The sequence below is a fragment of the Nothobranchius furzeri genome, chromosome 5 (genome assembly GCF_043380555.1).
Source record: "Nothobranchius furzeri strain GRZ-AD chromosome 5, NfurGRZ-RIMD1, whole genome shotgun sequence".
NCBI lineage: Eukaryota > Metazoa > Chordata > Actinopteri > Cyprinodontiformes > Nothobranchiidae > Nothobranchius > Nothobranchius furzeri.
Genome location: NC_091745.1, coordinates 49806265 through 49832096, shown reverse-complemented (window position 1 = coordinate 49832096; position 25832 = coordinate 49806265). Strand labels below are relative to the sequence as shown.

Here is a 25832-nt window from a genome sequence, read left to right as displayed (position 1 = left end):
TGTAGCTAATGTCCCGCTGATCTCCACCCGTGGAGAATGAGCTGATCTGGAAGGCCAGGGCTCCTGGTCACAGTGGTCTGGCTCTGCTTGTAATTTAACAGTCCCAGACAATATTAGATCTCCACAGGCGACCAGCACGACTACACCCTCGCACTGAAGCTCGTCTGCTGTGCAGGTGGGGTACCCCACGGTCCCCGGTGCCATTCTTAGCTTCTTGGGATAGCTAAGTTAGCTAGTAGCTAGATTAGTTTGTTCTAACCCTCTTCCAAACATAGTCCCACCCTCAGCTCCATCTCTTTCCCCATTTTTTGATCTGGGCGTGACTCGGTGAAATAATCAGTGGTGGGAACCTCCCAGTTTTGGTATCGACTTTCTCCCTGTCAGAGCAATCGGCGAGCTACTGACTGGTTGTGTTGTAAAATGCCTTGGGGGGTTTGTAGACGCCTAGAAAGTGCTACAAGCCATTTACTTTTTACACTCACAGTTAAATGCTTCACTATTTGTGTCCTCTGTGTAAAAATGTAAGGCTAAGTTGGTTTACAGTAGTCCTGATCTTGAATTGATGGGTTAGGGTTAGCCCAGTGGGCAGTCCCCACCACCGCCATCTTAGCTGTGTCACGTGACTTGCAGAGGTGGAACAAGTACTAAAATTTCCTACTCCAGTACGAGTACCAATACTTTGATGATTTTTTACTCTAGTAAAAGTAAAAAGTATCGTAAATTAAATGTACTCAAAGTAAAAGTTACTTAGTTACATTTTTGTCAGCGTAAAGATGGCTACATCTAAGTAGTGCAAAATCACAGTGCCAATTCACAACACGCCTGTTTGTGTGTGTGCGCACACACACACAGTTTGAGGGAAGAATTTCTATCCAATCGGTGAGAACAGGACGTGCACATTGATTGGACGAGGTTTTATATATATGTTTTATATGGCCTAGCCTTTCCTTCCCCTCATTAGAGTTGTAATTTTTAACCTGCTTGTTGTTTCAGCGTGTACTAATTCTTTTAATTTAGTTGCTTAGCATCTTGTATTTCCTGTACAGCTCTTTGGTGTTACTTTGTACCTGTAAAGCTTTCATACATAATCTCTATAAATAAAGATTGAGTTGAGTTGAGAATGGACACCTGAGTACGATTATATCATCAGATGATTACGGAGGAATCAGTCTTTTGACTGTTCGTACACACGTTCTAAATGTTGGTTGTAGGAGGGAGTATAAGACAGTTTCTTCGATCTTTTGATAAATGAGGGCCCAGGAGTGCTGTATTGCTCCAGATTAACCTCTCAGCTGTTTCTGTTTACAAAAGTGAAACTTATTGTCTGTGTTTGCTTTCATTTTCAACATAGTTGCCCACCAGAGCTCCGCAGTAACTCCCCACGTCATGATGACACCTCCCTCTGTTGCGCCAAGGCCCAATCACCGTTGATGGGACAGACAGTTACCACGATATTACGAACCCTGACATGTTTTTTGAACAAGGCTGTAAACATGTTAATTTCTGCTGTGAAGTTGGTTTTGTTAACCCGGGAGTCGGTGTGAACTTCCTCCTTTCTGGAGCCAGCCCCCATCAGGGCCCCTAGCAGGGCTTGGTGTCGGGAGCCAGAAGATGGAGTGACATACAAATGTAACATCTGTCTGTTTTCTTGAATTTTAAAGTAAAACTCTAAATTTGAAGCTGAAACAGGAAAATGCGTGAATGCAGCCAAAATCGGGTTTGGGGGTATTTTTCATGAGGGAACAACACCACATGCTAAAAAGCTCCAAAAGGTGGATTTTCCATCATATAGCCCCTTTAAGTTTGTGTGCTGTCATGGGGCTCATGGTGTTTTCCCATGTGTGGTCACTCTGGGGTTCAAAGCCTCTTGGCTTTCATCTGCTGTGAGATGTGATGGATAAAAAACTACCATCAGAACACTCGAATGTTTATAGAAGCCTGAACTGGCAGCTCCAAAAGCAGCTGAATGTTAAGAGAAAGTGGGAGTGGGTGAGGTGAACAAGAACAAAACAGATGAGGGAAGCGAGTGAATAATGGATGGCCAGAGGTTGGCCAGCAGCATATTAGACTAATGGAATAAGTGAGGGTGAAGTAAAGGACGTGACTGAGATGGCACGAGGCAGGGGGAATAACCCACTTTACGGGGACTCTTATGGCTTGTTAGCCTCGTTTAACAGCTTTGAACAGTCTTGTCATATTTCTCTCCCATTTGAATTCAGATCTTTAGTGTTTTTCACAAACCTACCCCCACCCCTTTCCCCTCTATATAAATGGCAGGCGCCAAGTCACTCTAACAAGGTATGGCAGCTTCATTCCAGACAATGAACCCAGGATTAACAAACTGGGTGCTGGAGCTGTATTTAGGACCAAACAGAGGGCTTGGTGCAGTCGGACCTTGCATTGTTAGTGCCTTAAACGCACCCTCTGATTCTCTCAGGGTAAAACTTTCACACTCTGGCTAACTCCTCTCTTGGATTCCCTTTGAGTCCAGTTCTGCCTAAACAATGGACCAATCAGAGCAATAACCGGTTTTAGATAAAGATTACAACCTTTTCCAATCATACCCTGTTGAAGCAACACTTTTGTTTAGATCTAAGCCTCACTAGTCTTTTCTTGGGAACTTTTCATTTGGTCTTTGAACGCTTTGCAGAATGATGGTTTTATAAATGAAATTACTTGATTTATAACATTTTTAGTTCAATTAAACCTATTAATGCTGATTTTTGTGGAAACATACTTCAGCCACTACCTAACAAAAGACACACAGAGATGTGAAACTAGGAAGTGAACACAATTCGGACTTCATGTTGCAAAAGGTTTTCGTCAACGGAATGAGCTCATGATCGTCTGAGTGAATCTCAAATGTACAGGTGCTTGTTCAGTGGCATAAACATACTAATACACAGAAACTGTAGTCCATGGTCCTCATTCATCAAACGTTGGTAGAGAATATCCTAGATTTCATTCGTACGAATGAAATCTAGAGTGTTTGTATGAACGGCCAAAATCCTGATCTACGAAACACGTGGTGGCCTCTAGTCTGCACGTCCCTCCACAATCGACTGATGGTAGGTCCCACCGGTGCGTACCCAGGTGCTTGTGTTCATTCATTTATAGGGATGTCCCGATACAACTTTTTCACTTCACGATACAATATTGATATTACAGCATTCTGTATTGACCGATACCGATATTAGTCTGATACGATATCAGCACAAATCATACATACCTTTACCTGTTTCGTAGTGTGGAATGTATGAAATGCTCGATCAAGTGATATTACTCAATTGGAGACCAAGAGCCAATAACAGTAGGTTTGAAAAGAATGACAATTTTTTCTTAACCTATGGTTGCAAAAATGTGAACCTTGACGGACTGCTAATATGGGAGATTTTTGATGCCGTCCAAAATAATCCGATACACTGATTTTGGTCTGATATCGAATTACTTCCGATATCGATGTCGAAACGGGACATCCCTACTCATTTATATACAGAAATGCCGCAATTAACCATATTTGGTCACACCACTTCCTCCAAAGCTAATGACAATCCTGCATTCCTCCTGAAAGAGAAGAAAACACGTCTCTGATAGCGAGATCGAGACACTGGGGGAACCAGCAAAAGAAATAATGCACAGATTGTAAATGTGGTCAGGTCATAAGAGAGGTCTCCATCAGGAATAAAGAAAAAATGGTTCCACATAAAAACAAAACACTGCAGAGTAACGTACTGCTACACCATCATCACCAAGTAACCTAAACATGAATCCACTAAAAACAAATAGTTATAAAAGTGACATCACTAAGAACATTAACCTATGTCAGTCATTGAGTCACAGATCCCATTCTTTGATCTTTATTTAACCAGGAAAGGCCAGTGGGATTAAAAAATTTGAAATGATTTATAACTTTCTTCAAACCTGCAATTGAACTAATGGAGTTATAATTTCTTTGTTAAGTGTTTTGCCCAATGACACAACTACTGCAACAGATGGGGCTCGAACCTGCAACCCTCCTTTTAAAGGCAGTTGGACCGCTGGAGAGCAGTAGCCATCGAGCTCTGGCATGTTTAAGTGCATCTCCAGCAGAGCTGAGTGGGTTTTTAACAGAAATCCCAAAAACCAAAAACATCCATTTAGATATAATTGTATGTACTGGTGTAGTACATTCTGCCAATCCAAGAAACAAAGATTCCTGTCAAATGTAGTTTTGACTGCATTTACTTTGTGGGTGTTTGTTAAAAGAGCCTTTAGATAAAAGTGTAAAAGATACAGAGATGGTGAGAAAAGTGAAGGAGAAGGTTGGGTGGAAAATGAAGTTGCCAGATATTTAAAACAACGGTTGAACTGATTGTCGGCATTGTGACAAACGCAGTCTGGTTCACAGTCCCTGAGTGCCAAAGGCACCTGAATGCTGAGCGTGAGAAAACGGTGTAAGGGAGTCCAGACACTGTGGTCTCGACCTTCAGTCTGCTTTCTTCTATTTATACACACACACACACACACACACACACACACACACACACACACACACACACACACACACACACACACACACACACACACACACACACACACACACACACACACTTACATAAAGCATGCACCTGCAATCTTAGTCATGATATGCACACATGCACTGGTTACAAACACACGCTCACAAAATATGGACAAGCTTAAGACTGGTTACCACAGCAACCATATAACAGAATCACCGGTCCTTCTCTGTTGCCCTGGCCTAGCTAAACCTCGTTGGTTTATGCTACCCCATTTGGTGATATCTGGGGGTGTCCCCCCTTTGTGTTCATACATGGTTATTTCAGAGGTCAATTCTCCTCTCGTTGCTCTGTTGCCATGAGTGTCAGCCTTCGTCTGGACCACAGCAGGCCCAAAATAACTGTGTGTGTGCGTGCGTGTGTGTGTGTGTGTTTTCTCTTACTTTTGCTCCCAGTTCCCTTTTCCAGGACTGGAGACAAGAAACCCAAGTGCCAACATTACATCACCTCAATGAAGTGCCGGTTAAACATCATATAACACGATACTGTACAGCAAATGAAAATAGCAGGGAGGTTTAAAGAGGGCTAAGCAAAGGATATGTGCAGGACAGTACATTTCCTTATGCTAATAAGTAAAGTATTGATTTTGTTTCAGACTTTACTGGGTGCTGCATACTTCTGTGGTAAAGAGGTTACTTCAGCACTGAGCTAAAGGTCTCAACTACTCTGACATCACTACTGGCTGCCTGCAGTTCCCAAATAGAAGCTCCAACCCAACTTGTACTGCATCTTTATTATATTTTGTTTGCTTACAGAATCACGACCCATGTCCATCCCAATGAAAGTGATGCCTGACGTCACAGCGGAGGAGTCCTGGGCTGCCTCAGATGAACGAATGAAGGAACTTTTCACCCAAGCGTGGGATGCTGTGAAGCGATTAACTCTCCAGGTGACGATTTATGTTCTCAGAATCAGTTTCACTTTTGGTTGTTTTTACTTCAATTCATTAATATACAGTTTTAATAGTATCTTCTGGTTGAGACACACCGATCTGCTATAAACTAGTTTCTAGTGTTAGGGTTGATGGCATTTATTAAGTTTTTGGCAAACTAATGACACAGTTTCACAGATTATCACAGAGATGCACAATCTGTTAGCACTCGAAACGTGCCTGCTCCTACAACAGAGTCTTACCCATTATTGCTGTGGCTAGGGCTGGGCGATATGGCCTCCAATCAATATCACGCTAAATGGAGCAGTTCACCTCGATAACGATAACTAACTGTTAGTTGTCCACTAGATGGGGATGTGGCAGCGTAATTACTCCACTGCCAGTTTAATTGGTAGTATTATTTATCAGATCTGTTCATAAATATTAATAATATTAAAATTTCTACTGGAAAAGGTAAGTAAATTTTCCTTGTATAGCACTCATCACAGACAGAAAGTAACTAAGTGCTTCACATAGGGTGTGCTGAGAAGGATGAAGTTGCCTGGGCCAGTCTGTCAAAGAAAAGAAAGAAAGGAGATGATCTTTTATAAAGCGCCTCTCAGGATAAAAGTCACGAGGCGCTTCACAAAAGCAAAAAATTTATGTACAAAAAGATTTCAAGAAATGATTAAAATATGTTCAAAAGGAAAACAAATGTAAGGAAAGGGAGAGAGAGTGAATAGGAAAGGGAAATCAGTGGATCCTGGGAAAGGTGGAGTAAGAGCAGAACAAGGAGAGGGAGGTGATGAAGGTCCCACCAAAGCCTGAACAGGTGAGTTTAAAGGAGACCACTGAGTCCACTGATCTCAGGCTCAGAGGGAGAGAGTTCCAGAGTCTGGGGACCACAGCAGCAAATGATCTGTCACCTTTGGTCTTCAGCCTGGTGCGCTGCACAACCAGTAGGCTTTGATCACTGGACCTCAGGGACCTGCTGGGGGTGTAGGGACTAAGAAGATCACCAATGTAAGATGGTGCTTGTCCATGTAAGGCCCTATAGACCAGAACCAGGATCTTGAAATGAACCCTGAAGTTGACTGGCAGCCAGTGAAGCTGGAGGAGAAGCGGGGTGATGTGGGTGTGTTTGGAGGACTTGGTCAGAAGCCGAGCACAGGCATTCTGAACCACCTGTAGACGGTTCAGGGAGGTTCTGCTCAGACCCGTGAAAAGAGAGTTACAGTAGTCTAAGTGTGAGGAGATGAAGGTGTGGAGAACTGTCTCAAGTTCAGAGAGGGACAGAATGGGACTCAACTTAGCAATGCTCCTGAGATGGAAGAAGGAAGAGCGAACAAGAGAACTGACATGTTAGCTTAGTGCACCATTAGCTTGGCACTAAGCTAACATTCTTGTGCATAGTCTTGAGTTTGAATTATTCCCACACTTTGTAAAATGGATGAAGACACCCAGAGAAAGCCCCAAAAAGTTTCCAGTCACCCTGTTGCATGCTCTTCTAACTGTATGATCAGTTGGAGCTGCAGTAGCAGAACAAGCGCTTGTTGTTAAGTAACCAGAAGATTATGTAACCCGAAAGTGAACATAAACAAAGCGTCAATCTACAAAATAAAGTATTTTTTATTGATTAAATCTAATTATTTGAGTATTAGTTTCAGCCCTAAACTGATGCAGTTTTATCACTTAAACACCTTTTTTTTTAGAACCGCTGAGTTATGATGGTTAAGATGTAAAACTGATGTCTCAGAGAAAACACAGAAATGGTCAGAAAGGCCAACATCCTTAACAACAATGTCTGATACATCAGCATCTTTGGTTAAGATTAAGTCTAGTGTGTGACCTTGAGTGTGTGTTGGAGCGTGAATAAGCTGGGCAATGTCAAACAGTTCAAACGCTCCCAGGAATTGTACTGCAGCTTTATCGTGCGCGTCATCAACGTGGATGTTGAAGTCACCAGATATGAGAAGATGATTGAAGTCTGCCGTGATAAGAGAGGAGCTCAGTGATGTTTTATAAGAAATCAGTGCATGACCCTGGATATCTGTATATTACTAACACTAAGATCTTGGGTGGACCTTTTAATTGAAAACAAAGATACTCAGAAAGGTCTAAGTCACCGTGCACTATCTGTGTGTAAAGGAAGGAGTCTTTAAGATAGCAGTGACACCTCTCCTGTCACATCAAACCACGTTTAGAGATGTGACATTTGGTGGTGCTGATTCTATGAGAACTGGTGTTAAGCCTAATTTATCCTTCTCTAAGGGGAAGACGTGCACATACTGGTGGAGGCGGTTTGCTCTCTGACTTCTCCGTCTCCTGGGGAGCGTTGCAAAGCAATTCCCCGCCAGGACACCAGAGGGCGTAGCGCTTTTCTGGGGTATCCTGTCATGTATCCAGTTCATAATAGTGCATTTACTAGTGTGTTTATATTGTGTTTTTTGTATTTGAGACTTTTTAACACGGACACATTTGTCCCTCACCCTCTTCCACCACTTCTTGTGCTCACGGCCTCTAAACTCATGTTTCCCGTCGATTCTGCCCACGAATAAAATGTTTGCTGCATATCTTTTCACTCCTCCAGTCACAGGGAAATAAAACATTCATGTTTTTACAGTTGTTCCACGAGGTATTCTGCTAGCTGCTCCGTGTCTGCCGCTAGATGTCCTCTGCTCTCTTTATGTGTTTTGAGGGCGTGATGGCGGTGCTGACCAATCACAAGCTTGCGTTCTCTGTTTTGTTGGACGGATGTTTACAAAAGAGAGCTTGACTCCGTCCGTCCTTGTGAGCCTGCTGAAGAGCCTTTGAAAGGACAGATAGTGGCGTTTCGTGTGTCCATCCCGACGCAGACGTATAAATTAGGCTTTAGTCCATTAGTCTGTTTCACATGAAGCACATTTGCATTAAAACATCTCGTAGTTTGTTGTGACAGACTGGATTTAAGCTGGATGGTTCTCTGGGGGGAGACATGTCTCTGGCTGAGTCTCACTGTTTAGAGCTCTTATTGTCTGTCTGCATCCCGACTGGATGAGTTAGTGAAGACCACAACACAACCAGCCCCATCTGAGAACATCACACGTGCTGACAGCTTCCTGACTTTAGGTGCCAGAGTAGTGTGTGTGTGTGTGCGTGTGTATGTGTGTGTGTGTGCTTGTGTGTGATGTATTGGGCCATTCCCATCTGTACCGGGTCGGCCCGGGCCGGGTAGCCCCAGTCGGCCCCAGCCTGGCCCGGTTGATTCCACACATCCTTGCCTTAAGCCCATGTGGGCTGATTCTACCCACCAATCAGAGGCTTGCTCTAATGGAAGGTGTGAATTTGCTGTCAGCAGTGGGTGTGTTGGCCCTGGTCGGCCTGAAGCAGACCTCCTCGAGAAGAGGGCTGAGAATGAGCCTTGGTTGACCCAGAAAAATACCAGGCCACCCAGATATGTAAACAACCTACGCTACCTGGCCCGGGCCGACCCGGTACAGATGGGAATGGCCCATAACTTGTTCTTGTTGAACCTATTGAGTGTTTTTGTTTTTACATTTTTAATGAAGGCGGTTTCTTATAAGAAGCTCATGTTTACACCAAGATGTGAAAGAGTTTTCCACAGAGATCAAAGATGACCAGGGGCCTCATTCATCAAACGTTCATAGAAATATTCCTAAATTCGTTCCTGTGAATGGAATTTAGAATGTTCGTATGAACAGTCGCAATTCTGATTTATGAAACATGCGGTGGCCTCCCGTACGCACGTTCCTCCGGATCCGTCTGATGATAAATCCGACCTGTGCTACTCAGTTACTCGTGTCCGTTCTCAGTTATTTACATACAGAAACACCCTCAATTAACCATATTTGATCACGCTACATCCTCAGCTCGTGAGGGGATTCCTGCGTTCTAAATGATATTTTCTTCTTCTTCTACCGGTTCTACCCAGAATAGAGACCGAGACATTGGCTGAAAATCACCAAACAAGTAGCAGAGCTTATAGCTGTTGGGACAGAGGAGAGGCTCCTGTCAGAAACAAATACTTTCATGTGTTAAATCGTAGCGTAACTGGTTGTTTTCTACATTTTACACTAAAGGAGTCGTTCTGGGTGTTTGTTTTATTTGAAAATGTCTTCTTCTGAGCTGTCATTCAGTCTGGTTACCTTGGCAACGCATGTGTGATGGGGGAGCAGAGGAGGTTCTTGTAGTTGTAAAATAGAAAATGAACTGGAATCGGATTTGTGAGGTTAGTCTGTCTCCACAAAGCTCCCAAATCCCAGCGTAGCTCCAGAAGGATCTCCTGTCGGGGGGCGCTCATGGAAATGCGTTTACTCCAGACAGCAGCTCTGACAAATCCTTTATAATAATATAGAAACGCACCTCAAGCTAAATCACGAGGTGTTTCACAAAGACGAAAATATATTATAATCTGATTTCATTTAGAATAATTAAAGTTTTCTGATGTTTAGGAACATTTCCACCACAGGTACAAAATGATGAGCGCCACACAATGTGTTCATTGGTTCCTACACATGATATACGCACAGATCTGTTCGTAAGTACGGTTGATACATGAGGCCCTGGTTTCTGTTTAGTCTCTTTACCATCTCAGTGCCATAGTGATAGAGTGTCCGCCCTGGGACTGGCAGATCGGGGTTTGAGTCCCGGTTGGGTCATACCAAAGAGTTTAACACTGGGACCCAACACCTCCCTGCTTAACACTCCTCTTTAAGGTGTTGGATTGGGGGTTAAACCACCAGATAGTTCCCGAGTGCAGCCACAGCTGCAGCTCACCGCTCCCCTCCACGGGGATGGGTCAGATGCGGACATGAATTTCACCCGTGTGTGATATGACTTTAACTTTAACTTCAGTGATGGCTGCTCTTTGCTTTGTCCATTCACAGCAACGTGTACTCTGTTGCATGACTTCATTACAGGTTAATACCTTTTCCTAAATTCACTTGTCTTTGGGTTTCAACATGAAGTCCAACAGCTGTTCTAAAGCATCTTAATTCTTTTTGCTAGGGCCACACAAACTACTGTCAGTCAAACACGCAAGTGAGCATGACACCAGTGAATGGAAATAGTACTTCAGTACCCAGGGCTCATGTCAGTCCACTGATCTGTTTACAGTAGTCTCGGTAAAGTAAGTCAACCTACTCCGAAGTTTGCTGAGCCTGTCATTGGCTCCACTTTCCTCTGTCCCCTTCGGCTGTGTGACTCCGACCACACCAGGAACTGCAGCGGTAATTAGGAAACCCTCTGTTCTGTTGACATGAGAGTGGAAGCCAACCAAACCGAACAGCCCAACAGCTGGTACCCTGGGTCCTGGATATTCCCAGACTTCAACCAGTCCATTTATTTTAGCGTGGTGTAAACAGAATACCTAATGGCTCACACTGCTGCTGCACATGTGCCCAGTTTACCTTGTGGGGCTTTCTTTCCATCATTTACTGTAGATTAATTTAAAAAAGTAGAACTTGAAAGAAGTTTGATCTGTAGCACTGTCCTATTTACCGTAACATCTGTTCAGCTGTGGCAGCTCAGACGCTGTAAAGCTGTTTAAACAGAATGTGGAAAGTGAATATCTAAACAGTTTGTAAAGTAACTTAGATCTGGTCTAAAGTGTAGTCACAACGCATTATATATATGATATTAGAAATAACTCTACAAACTTGCATAAAAACAGATGAGTCTGAAGTGTACACAGTAATTGGATACATCAGACTCAGAGTTTCAAAATAGAAACGCACCAGAAAAACTGATGAATCTACTTAACAGCTCACTCATTTATTCATCTACTTTTTAGATTTAAGGTAGATATTTGCTAGATAGCATATATTTCTACTGACTTGCACTTGAAGGTTGCACGTTTGCAAATAATGTTCTGACATATAAATTAATTTAATTATTTCTTTATAAAAAAGACTAAAACCTGGGTTACTCACAAGGCGGGATGAAGATAGACAGGATCGGGAATGAGCACATCAATGAAATTAAAGTGAAAATTCCATTAGTCGTCACATACTGGTGAGATTAATCTCCACATCTGACCCATCAGTTCACCCTAACCAGCCACGATCAGGTGCTCCACATAACATCCCTGTTCGAGGAGTCCAAAGAATAATCAGGAGAGTTCCCCAAGAGCCAACGACCATTGGGGCAGAACTTCAGGAGAACTTTGCGTCCGCAGTTGCTGTACAAAACTACAAGCAATGCAGTGAACCGCCATGGCATCCATGCATGATAACTACACAAGACTTCATTGCTGAACCAAAAGGTACAATGAGGCTTTATTAACGTTTGTGAAACCGCCTTTGGACAAGCCTGTGGATTACTGGGAGGCCATAGTATGGTCAGATGAAGCCTTTCTAGTCACCATATTTAGAGAAGAAATGGCACTGTCCACCCCCCAACATTGCCTTACCAGTAGTTAGGTTGGTGGGTGGAAGCATCATGGTGTGGGGCTGCTTTTCAGCATGTTTTCTAATGAGTCAGTTTGTTTTGTTATGATTTTTACCAGCTGAGCCTCTGTGTTTACTTCAGACAACCACTTAGTGTGATAGAGTGATCTATCTGGTATGTTAGGCGGTAACTCTTTTTTTTTAATTAACATTGCTGTTTGACTGGTAAGGCTGAGCCAGTGTTAAGTCAATAAATATGAATATATGTTATTAATGTTATGTGGTTGTTTACTTTTGTATCTTTCAGTTGATTAGCTGGCTTCTGGCAAAGACCCGGTTACTGTACTGGTGTTAGCTTAGCTTATCAGTTGTGTGAATGCTTCTGAATAAATTCCACAAGAAGCAGAAATCTGCTGTCCGAGATTGAGTAAAACACGGTATCATCTATCAAAGCTTGCTTTTGTGGTGGGAGTTTACCAAGGTAAAGGTAGGTAGTTTAGTAAAAAAAATGTAAAGCTACTGGTAGACTTCAGATTATTGAAGGCAGGATGAATGGAGATGTTCTGGGACATTCTGGATAAAGATCTGCTGCCATCTACCAGAAAGCAAGATGATGATCCCAACCACAAGGACAAGGAAAGGATGGCTTGGTTTCAAAGAAAGAAAATCAAGTTGCTTGAATGGCCGAGTCAGTCACCTGACCTAAACACCAAAGAACATCTATGGAGACAACTGAAGATCCAAGTTTATGGAAAAGGTGGAAGGAACCTTCAGGATAGAGCGTTCAAGGATTGCTCCAGATTGATGCAGACGGCTGGTCTCCTCTTATAAAAGGCGTCTAGAAACTGTAATCACCAACAAACTATTAAAGCATCCTTTCACTTTATCTTGACTCACCTCGTTTACTTAAATCTTCTAATTTCCATGTATGAATTCAGTATTTGGCTTGATGGTAACATCTGGTCCACTTAGAAGATCCCTTCCTGATAAAAGACTTAATTCTGTTGGTTTATGGGTGTTTTCATTTTAATATTATAGTTGAACTCCTCATCATGTTGGTTCTTATCTGTGTTTCTCAATCATTTTGGTCCATTTTCCTTCATCTGCCATCGTTCTCTGTCCTGTCTAGCCCTCTGAAAATAGTTTGTGCCCACAGCTGTTCACCCTTAGCCCTTTTCATTCTGTCATCTCTCCTTCTCCACTCAGTTTTCCCCAAGGACGTCCATGTTCTCCTTGTTCCCTGATGATAATTGCAAGTGAACAGGATGGTGATTCTATTTCAGGAATTTTGAAATAATTCCTTCTATTTAACACATGAATGTGTTCAGCTTTGGCAAAGGAGCACGTTGCTACCAAAACTGAAATAAGATCTGCTGAAACAGAGAGGCCGTTGCCATGGAAAGATGAAGTAACACCGCTCTCTGCAGCTGCCATGCATTAATGAGAAGATATTTTTGAGTGAGGAAAAAAGAGGAGAAAGAAGCACTGAGGTTGAAGAGGTAAAGTGATGGAAAGGAGAACGCGGCTGTAGGAGGCAAAGGAAAAGAGAAGTTGATAAATATGTTTGTAGGAATTTAAAGTAGTTGACAGAGTGGAGAATCGTGCTCGGCCCGTTTGGTGTGGCTCATATCGAGGGTCCTGATGGTTTTCATGAGAAGGATCTGACCCTCCGCCAGAGTGGCTTGTGCAGGCACATGACGTCATCCCTCTGCCTTCCCCCTTCATCCTATCATCACACCTTCTTCATTTCCTATCAGATCTCACTGATGTTTTTGAACGTACGCATTCTGTGTCAGGTTTGTGTCGACTTTACAGTTTGATGTTCTTCACAAACTCTGGCAATGCCCTCCATCCTGATGCTGACGATCTGTTGTTGTTATTCCAGTTTCTGCTGCGGACTTTAATCTGTAGACGTCACTGTCAGACATTCTAATCTGAATGAGATTAGATACACACTTTTTTCATGTGCATTTTATCAGGCTACATGTGTTTAGAGGTCCTAACTCAATGTCAGTGAGAAAAACCTGGTATTTTAGCTATTTTGGTCAAAAGAGGAGAAAATATAATACAAATAATGTGTTTGCATAATTGTTTTTTTTTTAAATGTCAGGTGGTTCTGTTCCTAATGCCATCCTCGTCCTCCTGAACTCGGTAGAACGGACTTTCTGCTGTACTTGCCAGACCGTAGAACATACTAGCGTCCTTGGGTATTAAGAAATGGCTCAAGTCTTCATCATTTGATGTATCTCCAAGTGATCCTAACCTTTTCAGTGGTAATGTGTTTCTTCAAGCTTAGTAACTTGAACTAAATAGTTAGGAGCTTGTTACCCAGGCAGGTCAGTCAGGGTTAGGGCATAAATCATGAAGAAAACCACCATAAACAGCAGCTACACTGGGGGAGCAGAGATTCTGTTGTGGTAAATGGTTCAAATGGTAAATGGCCTGTATATGTATAGCGTCTTCTTAGGGTTCTACAACCCCCCAAGGCGCTTTACAACACAATCAGTCATTCACACACTGATGGTGATGAGCTACGATGTAGCTACAGCTGCCCTGGGGCGCACTGACAGAGGCGAGGCTGCCGAGCACTGGCGCCGCCGGTCTCTCCGACCACCACCAGCAGGCAAGGTGAGTTAAGTGTCTTGCCCAAGGACACAACGGCAGCACTCTCTGGTCGGATCGAACCTGCAACCTTCTGATTATTGGACAACCCCTTCTACCTCCTGAGCTCCTGTCGTGATGTCATATAAGCGACGCCTGATTAGTCTCTTAAATGACCAGTTTTCATAAGCAAATAAAAGCAAAGGTAGCGGGGACACACACTTATTTATCATTTACAGTACGATGTGTGTGTGATCCAGGGCGTAAAGCAAAGCGCATTAAAAAAGCTTTTATAGCCCCGCTCAGGGCCGACCGAAAGGGGAGGAGCCTTAGTCTTTCTATTGCTGACAGCAGCATCTCAGTACTAACATCACATGAATCAAACATTTTAATATGGTCACCATTCAAGACCGCTGTGGTAAAGATTTAAAAGAAACATCAGTTATTACAGTATTTCAGTTAGATTAATAATATGCACCACAAAAGGTTTCTGAGTATGCAGACTACTGTTCAAGATCTCCAAGTGAGCAGCAAGGCGCTCTGTCCAGGGAGGGATAGAAGGACATGCTGACTGAAGATGATGGAGACAATGAGAGATGGGATGGACGTTGTCCTCTGGTGAGACTTTGTGCTGCTCTAAATCAAGAACCATGATGTAATAGAAGATGTGTCTCTTGGACAGTGTGTGACTGCACATCTTGATGGGTGTGTCGATGTCCATGTGTGGCCACAAGGCCCATTCCACCTTCTGAACAGGCTCAGAGACCTGGAGCAGATTCCCACGCACCCTTGTTCGTTCCTTTAGCAGCGTGAGAATATAAAACAGCACAGAAGACCAAGATCTTCTAAAATAGTTACTGAAACATGAGCAGTTCATGCTGTCATCTGGAAAATGGTTAAAATGTTGAAGCATTCACCTTTTGTCCTGAGACACAGGAGGAGCCAGGCCAAACGCAACAGTCCGCTTTGGCCTGCTTCAGATGGTCACAGCACATAAATCAGTAGTGGTGAAAATTCTGCAGTCCATCACCCACTGATCCAAACTGGCCCGTGTTACATACTGCGTGACATAATCGCAGCCACCTTTACTGCCTCTTGTAAGAATCATGTCCTGGCCTCGCCGCTGCAGATAATCCAAACCAAGCGAACCTTTTATATCTGAGTCCTGCTCCGCTCACGTTGGCCCTGATAGTTACAGAGGTCGATGATTCTCTGGTATTCTGGTGTTTCGGCCTGTTAGACCCCATCTGTATTGGCTCACCAAGCTTGGCTAGTGGAGGGGGGGTTGTTTGTGACAGGCGGTGGGAGTAGGTGAAGCAAACCTGGCCAGCTGCGATCCTAAGGCCACTGTTGGATCAATAAACGCAGCGATCAAAGTTGCAATTAACCCACCGCGCTAACACAAACAGTCGAGCCAGCAGAAACAAACAAAGCCTTCATGTCACCTAAAGCGTTTATTTTTGCAGATTTCCACCTCGGCCAGGGAGACCTCCAGAGCTTGTCAGCTTCTGTAAGCAGTGTTAGAAGAGAGGAATGCAGGGCCACAGGGATGGCTGGCTGCCTGGCTGTGTAGCTGCGCCAGGCCACGAGCTGCTGCCTGTGGTGGCATGTGGGTGAGAGCGGGCCTATCTGTTGTCAGGAGGCATCCTGCTGCTTCTGTCATGGACATTAGGACGGGTGGTGCGGAAACCGTCTGTGTACATATGTGCACCGCAAGACACATGTGCATGGTGTCATCTTCAGGTATACACATTAATCATGCTAGTTCACAAGGAGATGCTGTTTACGTCTTTTCCAAATGTCTTTTTGGACAATGCAGAAAAGGCAGGAAGATGAGGGGAAAAAGGAGCACGAGGTTCAGAGTGGGTGGATCATGTGGTTTATGGACCCCATGCTCTTCTGACCGGCCGCTTAGGAAACACTGTGTCCTGTCGGGTGCACGGACAGGAAGATTACATTTGGAGATGTATCGGGTTTGTCAAACAAAGGGATGTGTTTTCCGTTTGCTGCTGATCCCTCCGCCGAGGTTTTTGTGCTCACTGGGGATGCCGGGAGGGTGTTTCTAATTTCCTCTCCTCTGTCTCCTGGAGATATCCTGTGTGTCATGACTTGCTTATTGTGTGTGTGGAGAAAGCAAAAGAAAGATGTGTGTTTCACAAGTTGTGAGGTCTCTCCTCAGATGGGTGATGGCGACCCAGAGTTTGAGCTCTGTTCAGGTCTGTGCTGAGCTGGGACATCCAAAGTTAGTCCAACCTAGTCCAACAGCGGACATGTCCACAGCACCAACGTCTTTGCTGCTTGGTGCGTTCAGAGCTGAGCAGCAAAGCCTTTGTGCTGCTGACAGAAGCGTTGGCTGGAGGTTACCCTGGTTTCCTGTAGGATGACCTCACCTGGGGGGGGGGCATCATTTAGGGATGGAGGGGGAAAAAAACAATATTCAGAAATCCCTCAGCTTTCTTTCTGAAAACGTAGGTCTGTCTGTCCGTTTGAGAGCTGCTTCACATGCTGGGATTACTACCTAAGGATCATTGAATCTGTACAGCTTTTCCTCGTTGCTATGCAGAGTAAACAGGCTGTCCTCAATCTCAGTGTTTCTCTGTCATTTACTGGCAAAGCCCAGTGGATCCTAAGAGCCTCTTGTGGTTAGACAGGCCATTTCCACATGGCTCCAGCCTTTTAAAGTCGCTTCCTTTCTATTAGAACCTGCTCTGCTGGAACCAGATAAACCAGCTTCACTAAACCCTCATGGGAGGGAAGCGTACACAAGACCGACCGCTGCCACTCAGAAGAACAGGAAGTACGGGATGCTTTTAGGGGTATTAGGCTTGAAGGATTGGAAACAGGGGTTGACACATGTGGCTGTATGCTGAACACTATCTGATGGTGCAGAAGAGTGATGGTGAATAAAACCGAGCAGAACTTGCCACAACAGAAGAGGAAGAAGAAAGTCACATATTTACAGCGCTGTGATCTGGAGCCAAGCAGGGTTGAGAGTCTAGGCTTCTCTCCATTTATTCCTCAAAATGGAGATCTGAAGTATTTCTTGTTTTTACTTTGGCTGTCTTCGTTCTTGTTTCTTTATTCACATCTGTCAGCATCTGACTTCCTGCTCCGCAATCCAGATTAGATTAGATCCTTCATGAGTGGATAAAGTGTACGTGAACCCATGTTCTGTTAGCAGCATTAGCTTAGCTCTGTGTGTGTGGGGGTGTGTGTGCGTGGGTGTTAGTGGGTGGTGGTGTGTGTCTGTGTGTCTGTACCCATGTGTATGTGTGTGTTTCCGTGTACCCGTGTGTGTACACGTCTGTGTGTGTGTGTGTGTGTGTGTGTTTGCGTGTACCCGTGTGTGTGTGAACCCGTGTGTGTGTGTGCCCGTGTATGTGTGCGCGTGTGTTTCCGTGTACCCGTGTGTGTGCACCTGTGTGTGTGTGCGTGTGTGTGTGTGTGTACACGTCTGTCTGTCTGTGTGTGTGTGTGTGTTTCCGTGTGCCCGTCCGTGTGTGTGTGTGTTTCCCTGTACCCGTGTGTGTGTGTGTTTACCCATGTGTGTGTTTGCGTGTACCCATGTGTGTGTGTGTGTGTGTGTGCTGGTATTTTACTCCCTGCTTTGCTCTCCTGTTCCTCCATATCTGTCTATTTTGGGGCTATCAGGTGTTTTAGTGTCGCAGGAACATGGTAACGTTTCTTCGGGACCATCCTGCAGCAGGAACGGTGACCATGCTCTATGAAGCCGAGTGTAGCTATAAATAGATGTAGGCTTTACTTTGTGTGATTGTCTAACAGCAGCTTCCTCACAGTTTGCATTAATCTTATTAAAGAGTGAGCCCTGAGGCCAGCTGCTGGTGCAGGACTGCCTCTGTTGTGTTCTTAAGCTCATGGTTATTCCAGGTGTATAAACTGAGTTTACGTTTTAGTTGCTTATTTTCTTCCCAAACTCAGTCCGCATGGAGCTTCTTTTCCCTGAATGGACTAATGGTTATGCTGTATAAGGAATCTGATCTGTGGCTGTGTATTTGAGTTTTGCATGCACACATGATGTATGTGTGTGTATTCGTTTGTATGAGCACAGTCCAAGTCGAACATGTGCAGCTTCATGAGGATTTAATAGCCATCAGCGTGATTTTAACCCATATTTTCCAGTCATAATTGAACACATTTTAATAAAAGTTTGTGAGCGATCCACCCTGCCCAGTATAAACACAGGCACATGGCCACCTTGTCAGTCTGAATGAATCTGTCATCAGGCTAGCTTGGAAACCGAGCTGGATGTCCCAGACAGCTGACAGTTGACTCCATTTGTTATGTTAAAGATTTAGTTTCTCTGTGACAGGACATGAGGTCATTGGACAAAAGGAATGAACAATTATGTTTCTTTGACTTCCCTTTTCCCCTCTGAACTTGTGTCAGTACATGGATCCGACTGGAGCACACCTGCCGTTCTGGACTCGGGGCCAGCTACGGGTTTGAACCCAAGCCTGGGTTTTGATGGTGTTTCTAACTGTGTTATTCTGCAGTTTCCTGTTCCATAATCAGAACTAAAAACAGGAACACTCGTCATGATTAAAGCAGGTATCACACACACACACACACTTTTGTATGCTTAGTCTTTGGAAGGCGGTCATTTCCAAGGCTGCTGTTTTTATTCCACATTACTGAGAACACATCACAGGGCAAACTTATGTAACAGTTTCCAAATCACCGTTATTCTTCTGACTTCAGCACTTTTCTTCTCTGTGTCCATGGATAGTTTTCCTTTTGCTGCATTTAGAATGACGGCGTTTCCACAACTCTACACTGACAGGAAGACGTTTCCACCAGCAGAAGTGTCTTAATTTGGACACACACACACACTCACATGTTCACACACACACACACTCACACACACACACACTCACATGTTCACACACACTCACACTCACATGTTCACACACACACACACACACACACACTCACTCACATGCTCTCTCTCCCTCCCACACACACACACACACACACACACACACACACACACACACATACACTCACATGTTCTCTCACACACACACACACATACACTCACATGTTCTCACACACACACACACACACACACACACACACATGTGTGCACGCACACACACATACACGTGTTCAAACACACACACACACACACTCATGCACACACACACTTTGTGTTTAAAGACATCCAGAAATCCACTCACAAGCCTGTGTGTGTGTGTGTGTGTGGGTGGGGGTGGGGTGGGGGGGGCACTGCTTTCAGCTCTGTCCCTGTGGGGTCAGTGGGAGCACACATGGAGGTGTTTGAGGGTTGAGGGAGTAGTCCATCAGTGGGCTAGCAGGTATGTTACTGGGATGGTTGGTTTCCTGGACGCGTCTCCCCGTTCTGCTGACATATCCATGGCTCCCCGTTTCCTGCCCATCTCATTCTTTTGGGTGAGTTATATCTGTCCTTCTGAAAAGTGGAAGTGAATTGTAAAACATTGCATCCCAGCGGGGAAGCCCTGGCTAAAGGTGGAGGCCACATGGACCTGACAGAGGGCTGAAGGCTGACTGGATGAGCAGCAGCTCAGCAATTGCATGACCAGCTAACAGGAGCGTCATCCTGTTTTCTTTCTTTTCATGAAGAGACACATTTTTGGTACCCATTTATGTAGTAAAGGACCTGTATTTATATAGCACCTTCATAGGGTTCCACAACCCCCCAAGGCACTTCAGATATTTGCACACTGGTGGTGATGAGCTACAGTGTAGCCACAGCTGCCTTGGGGCACACTGACAGAGGTGAGCCTGCTGTACACAGGAGCCACCGACCACCACCAGCAGGCAAGGCGGGTTAGTGTCTTGCCCAAGGACACAACGGCAGCATTCTCTGGTGGGAGTTGGGATTGAACCTTCTGATTACTGGACCACCCGCCTGAGCTACTGCTGTCCCTACGTAAAAGAACAGTTTCCTCTCCCAGGCGTGAAAAGGTCAGGTTTAAAATAGGCTTCACATTCTTTTTAAATTATGTTAAAACAATCATAGTTTACACACACACACACACACACACACACACCAACCTTGGAGCTAGCTAAACTTTAACTACATGCTCATGTAGGCTGTGGAGTTTAGACCAGGCTCAGGGAGGTTAGGGTTAGTGGGTTGTTATGCTGACCCGTGTGTTGGGTGTAACAATGTAAAATAGATGTGGTATGTGGGAACACGTCACGTTTAAGAATTATACTGGGGGATTTGTTGGAGCTGTTCATAAATTCATCAGATATTAGCAAGCCTGACTCTGAAAGTGATGAATGGTGGTAGGTGACTAATAGGTCAGCTACTGTTGGTTTGAATACTTCTCCTGGTGAAACCTCCTGACCATGCTGGTTGACCAAGTCATTCATCAGGAACACATTTTAACTGCAGTTCATTTTGATTACAGGAAGTTAGTGATGAAGACAAACCCGTCTGAATCTGAGCTTCTCCTTTTCATTCTTATTTGAGATCATGGAGCAGCACCTCCTGCAGGAGCTTACGAACACCCGTCTGCCCTCAGAGTCATGCAGACCTGAAACAGTCCGTTTTAGCCCCTACAACCTGTCCGGTTAGGGTGTGTGTGTGTGTGTGTGTGTGTGTCACCGTTTAATTACTGTTGTAAACTTACCTCCTCTGTAATTGACACTTATTTTTTTACTTTTGGTGTCCATAAAATGTCTCTCTCTCTCTCTCTCTCTCTCTCTCTCTCTCTCTCTCTCTCTCTCTCTCTCTCTCTCTCTCTCTCTCTCTGTCTCTCTGTCTCTCTCTCACTCTCTCTCTCTCACACACACACACACACACACACACACACACACACACACACACACACACCTGCTGTCTGGCCCTTGGCAGCAGCAGGTCTTTATGTGAATTGGTATTTGACATCAGTGAGACTAGGTATAATGTAGAAGGACCAATCAGCGCTGAGGCTCAGGGAAGTAAACCACCAAGTGGCTACTGGTTCCCGACCTTAATGCTTGTAAAAGGAAACTTTTTTCTCCAGTGAGTAGAAATATGAGCGACTTAGAGCAGCTGGGCTGGCTCTCCACTTCTCCTAAAGACACAAAAAATCCTTTTATTTCAAGATTTAGTCCCTTAAGTTGTAAAACGGGTTGTGTTTCCTAACGAGGAGATTCTCGTTGGCATTGGAAGTGTCAGATTTAGCTTTTAACCGTTTTGATGTCTTCCTCACAGGGCAGGACTGAATAAAACACCCACACAACTAGTCTGAGTATTTAGAGTTAGATCCAGTGTGTCTAAATGTGAGGTGAACAGATGACCGAGTCAGTTAAACACTGTTTTATTGTTGTTATTTATACAGTCAGGTCCATAAATATTGGGACATCGACACAATGCTAACATTTTTGGCTCTATACACCACCATAATGGATATTAAATGAAACAAACAAGATGTGCTTTAACTGCAGACTGTCAGCCTTTATTTGAGGGTATTTACATCTAAATCAGGTGAACGGTGTAGGAATTGCAACAGTTTGCATATGTGCCTCCCACTTGTTAAGGGACCAAAAGTAATGGGACAATTGGCCTCTCGGCTGTTCCATGGTCAGGTGTGTGTTATTCCCTCATTATCCCAATTACAATGAGCAGATAAAAAGTCCAGAGTTCATTTCATGTGTGCTATTTGCATTTAGAATCTGTTGCTGTCAACTGTCATGATGAGATCCAAAGAGCTGTCACTATCAGTGAAGCAAGCCGTCATTAGGCTGAAAAAACAAAAGAAACCTATCGGAGAGATAGCAAAAACATTAGGCGTGGCCAAAACAACAGTTTGGAACACACCATTGAGCTCAGCAACACCAAAAGACCTGGAAGACCACGGAAAACAACTGTGGTGGATGACCGAAGAATCCTTTCCCTGGTGAAGAAAACACCCTTCTCAACAGTTGGCCAGATCAAGAACACTCTCCAGGAGGTACAGTGGGGCAAAAAAGTATTTAGTCAGCCACCGATTGTGCAAATTCTCCCACTTAAAATGATGACAGAGGTCAGTAATTTACATCATAGGTACACTTCAACTGTGAGAGACAGAATGTGAAAAAAAATCCATGAATTCACATGGCAGGATTTAAAAAAAAATTATTTGTAAAAACAGGAAGGCCAAATTAGAGTTTGCTGAACAACATCTAAAGAAGCCTTCACAGTTCTGGAACAACATCCTATGGACAGATGAGTGATGGGAAGAGAAGATTATGGAGACGGAAAGGAACTGCTCATGTTCCTAAGCATACCACCTCATCAGTGAAGCATGGTGCGGGAAGTGTCATGGTGTGGGCATGTATGGCTGCCAGTGGAACTGGTTCTCTTGTATTTATTGATGACGTGACTGCTGACAAAAGCAGCACGATGAATTCTGAAGTGTTTCGGGCAATATTATCTGCTCATATTCAGCCAAATGCCTCAGAACTCATTGGACGGCGCTTCACAGTGCAGATGGACAATGACCCAAAGCATACTGCTAAAGCAACCAAAGAGTTTTTGAAGGGAAAGAAATGGACTGTTTTGCAATAGCCAAGTCAGTCACCTGACCTGAATCCGTTTGAGCATGCATTTCACTTGCTGAAGAAAAAACTGAAGGGAAAACACCCCAGGAACAAGCAGGAACTGAAGACTGTTGCAGTAGAGGCCTGGCAGAGCATCACCAGGGATGAAACCCAACGTCTGGTGATGTCTATGTGTTCCAGACTTCAGGCTGTAATTGACTGTAAAGGATTTACAACCAAGTAATGAAATGTATAAGTTTGATTTATGGTTCTTATTCTGTCCCATTACTTTTGGTCCCTTAACAAGTGGGAGGCACGTATGCAAACTGTTGTAATTCCTACACCGTTCACCTGATTTGGATGTAAATACCTCAAAAAAAGTAAATATAAAAACCCTGCCAGTCAACTTCAGGGTTTATTTCAAGATCCTGGTTCTGGTCTATAGGGCCTTACATTGGTGATCTTCTTAATCCCTACACCCCCAGCAGGTCCCTGAGGTCCAGTGATCAAAGCCTACTGGTTGTGCAGCACACCAGGCTAAAGACCAAAGGTGACAGATCATTTGCTGCTGTGGTCCCAGACTCTGGAACTCTCTTTTCACGTGTCTGAGCAGAACCTCCCTGAATCGTCTACAGGTGGTTCAGAATGCCTGTGCTCGGCTTCTGACCAAGTCCTCCAAACACACCCACATCACCCCGCTTCTCCTCCAGCTTCACTGGCTGCCAGTCAACTTCAGGGTTCATTTCAAGATCCTGGTTCTGGTATATAGGGCCTTACATGGACAAGCACCATCTTACATTGGTGATCTTCTTAGTCCCTACACTCCCAGCAGGTCCTTGAGGTCCAGTGATCAAAGCCTACTGGTTGTGCAGCACCAGGCTAAAGGTCAAAGGTGACAGATCATTTGCTGCTGTGGCCCCCAGACTCTGGACCTCTCTCCCCCTGAGCCTGAGATCAGTGGACTCAGTGGTCTCCTTTAAAAAGCAGCTGAAGACTCACTTGTTCAAGCTGGCTTTTGTATGACCTTCTTCACCACTCTCTCTTTATTCTGCTCTCCCCACCTATTCCACCTTCCTCAGGATCCACTGATTTCCCCCTTTCCTATTCACTCTCTCTCTTTCTTAACATTTTTTAATCACAATTGTCTATTTTTGCTCATTTTAAATATATTTTTAACCATTTTCTAGATTCTTTTTTATATTTTTACATTTTTTGTTTTTGTGAAGCGCCTCGTGATTTTTATCTTGAGAGGCGCTATAGAAAAGATATTTTCTTCTTCTTCTTCAAATAAAGGCTGACAGTCTGCAGTTAAAGCACATCTTGTTCATTTCATTTGATATCCATTGTGGTGGTGTATAGAGCAAAAAAGTTAGCATTGTGTCGATGTCCCAATATTTATGGACCTGACTGTAGATGGACCTGATCGGTGAACAGGTCACTGAAATAACCGATGAAAAGATCATTTGAGGACTGTGATTTCACAAGTCCTCCTCTCTTCCAGCTGGAGCTGCAGTCCTGCTGCCTGTTCCTGCCTAATGACAGCCTCCCGTCTCCGAGCACCATCATCTGTGGAGACATACCCGGCACCGTGCGGAGCTGGTACCACAACCAGGCCTCCATGCCTGGAACACTGGTGGTCTGTCTGCCTCACATCAGTGTTCTTAGTGCCGGGCACAAATACATGGAGCCTCTGCAGGAGCTGCCCTTCGTTGTGTCAAAGCCAGTGTTGGAGGAAGGTAGGCTGACCTCTGATTTGAACAACTTGGAGATAGAAACAACAAGTGCACATCCGAGCCTAAAACTGGGAATGTTGGAAACTAACCTGCCATCAGTCTGAAAGTCAATGATCTATGTAGTTTACTAGGAATGAAAGTGAGTGGTTTGATAGCAGTTATGGTCTCTGGTCACCATCCTCAAGGCCTGTTGGACACCATGCAGACTTTGAGCCTCTGCTACTCGTGTACTCGAGTACTACTAATTGTCTCTGGCTCATTAAAGCTGACACAAGCAACACTTAAATGGTTGTGGCTCCTCTACCTTCGACTCTAAAAAATATAAATGATGGAACTCGTTCCTGCAGCAGCAGAACGAGTCACGCTCCAACTCCTTTACGTGGTCTCTGAGTCGGAGCGTGACTCGTTCCTGCAGCAGCAGGTGAATCCAGGTGCGGTGGACTGGCGTTGCGGTTCCTGCTCAGTGTCCTGGAGGACACGGTCGTTCAGGGAAACCTGTTTTACCACGGCACCTGTCCACCTGAACTTGAACAGTGAAATGAAATTCTGCCCCTTTTCCCGTTTCAGTAGTTTGATCCCAGGATATAATTAAAGCGATAAAAACATCACTTCGTTTGGCTTTTCCTTTAGTTTTTCACTTTAGGGAAGACTGAGGAATGTTGTCTGACGTGCCTGAGACCGCTGTACTCTGATGTACCACCGGCTAGTTTCACTACAATTCCTGATGATTTACTCTAATATCACTGTCCTCGCTCCTGTCTGTCCACCAGGTGATGCCTTCCCATGGACGATCAGCCTGAGTCAGTTCAGCGTGTACACGCTGTTAGGACGGCAGCGAAGCCTGAGCCTTCTGGAGCCGATGGGGTGCACCTCCACCCTGGCTGTCACATCCAAGCTGCAGGGCAGTGCTGAAGGGAGGCACTCGTTTGTAGTCTGCCTCCATGTTGACCTAACAGCCGCCCGCGCCAAGTGCTCCAACCCTCAGGTCAGCTGCACGCCGAGCAGCAACAACTAGGTTTTACTCTAATGAAGGTTCCTTTTGGTCTTAAAAAAATCATTCATGAATGCTTGATAGCTGGCATCACACAGAACCAGAAACATCATAATTCCAAGGTTTTTGGGAGCGCTGCAGAGGTGGAGCATACTTTCTTTAATCAGCACAAGAGTCATG

The 25832-nt window shown here is 44.4% G+C and overlaps 1 protein-coding gene across 4 annotated transcripts in view; it reads left to right on the top strand.

Annotated features, from left to right (window-relative positions):
- LOC107378864 (intermembrane lipid transfer protein VPS13B) overlaps positions 1–25832 on the top strand; it is a 462085-nt gene that overhangs the window by 221217 nt on the left and 215036 nt on the right. For all 4 annotated transcript variants that reach the window (XM_015949323.3, XM_015949324.3, XM_070550848.1 and 1 more), the window contains exons 22-24: positions 5312–5445; positions 24430–24664; positions 25432–25646. In XM_015949323.3, coding sequence (XP_015804809.3) covers positions 5312–5445; positions 24430–24664; positions 25432–25646 — 584 coding nt within the window. The remainder of the gene's footprint in view (positions 1–5311; positions 5446–24429; positions 24665–25431; positions 25647–25832) is intronic.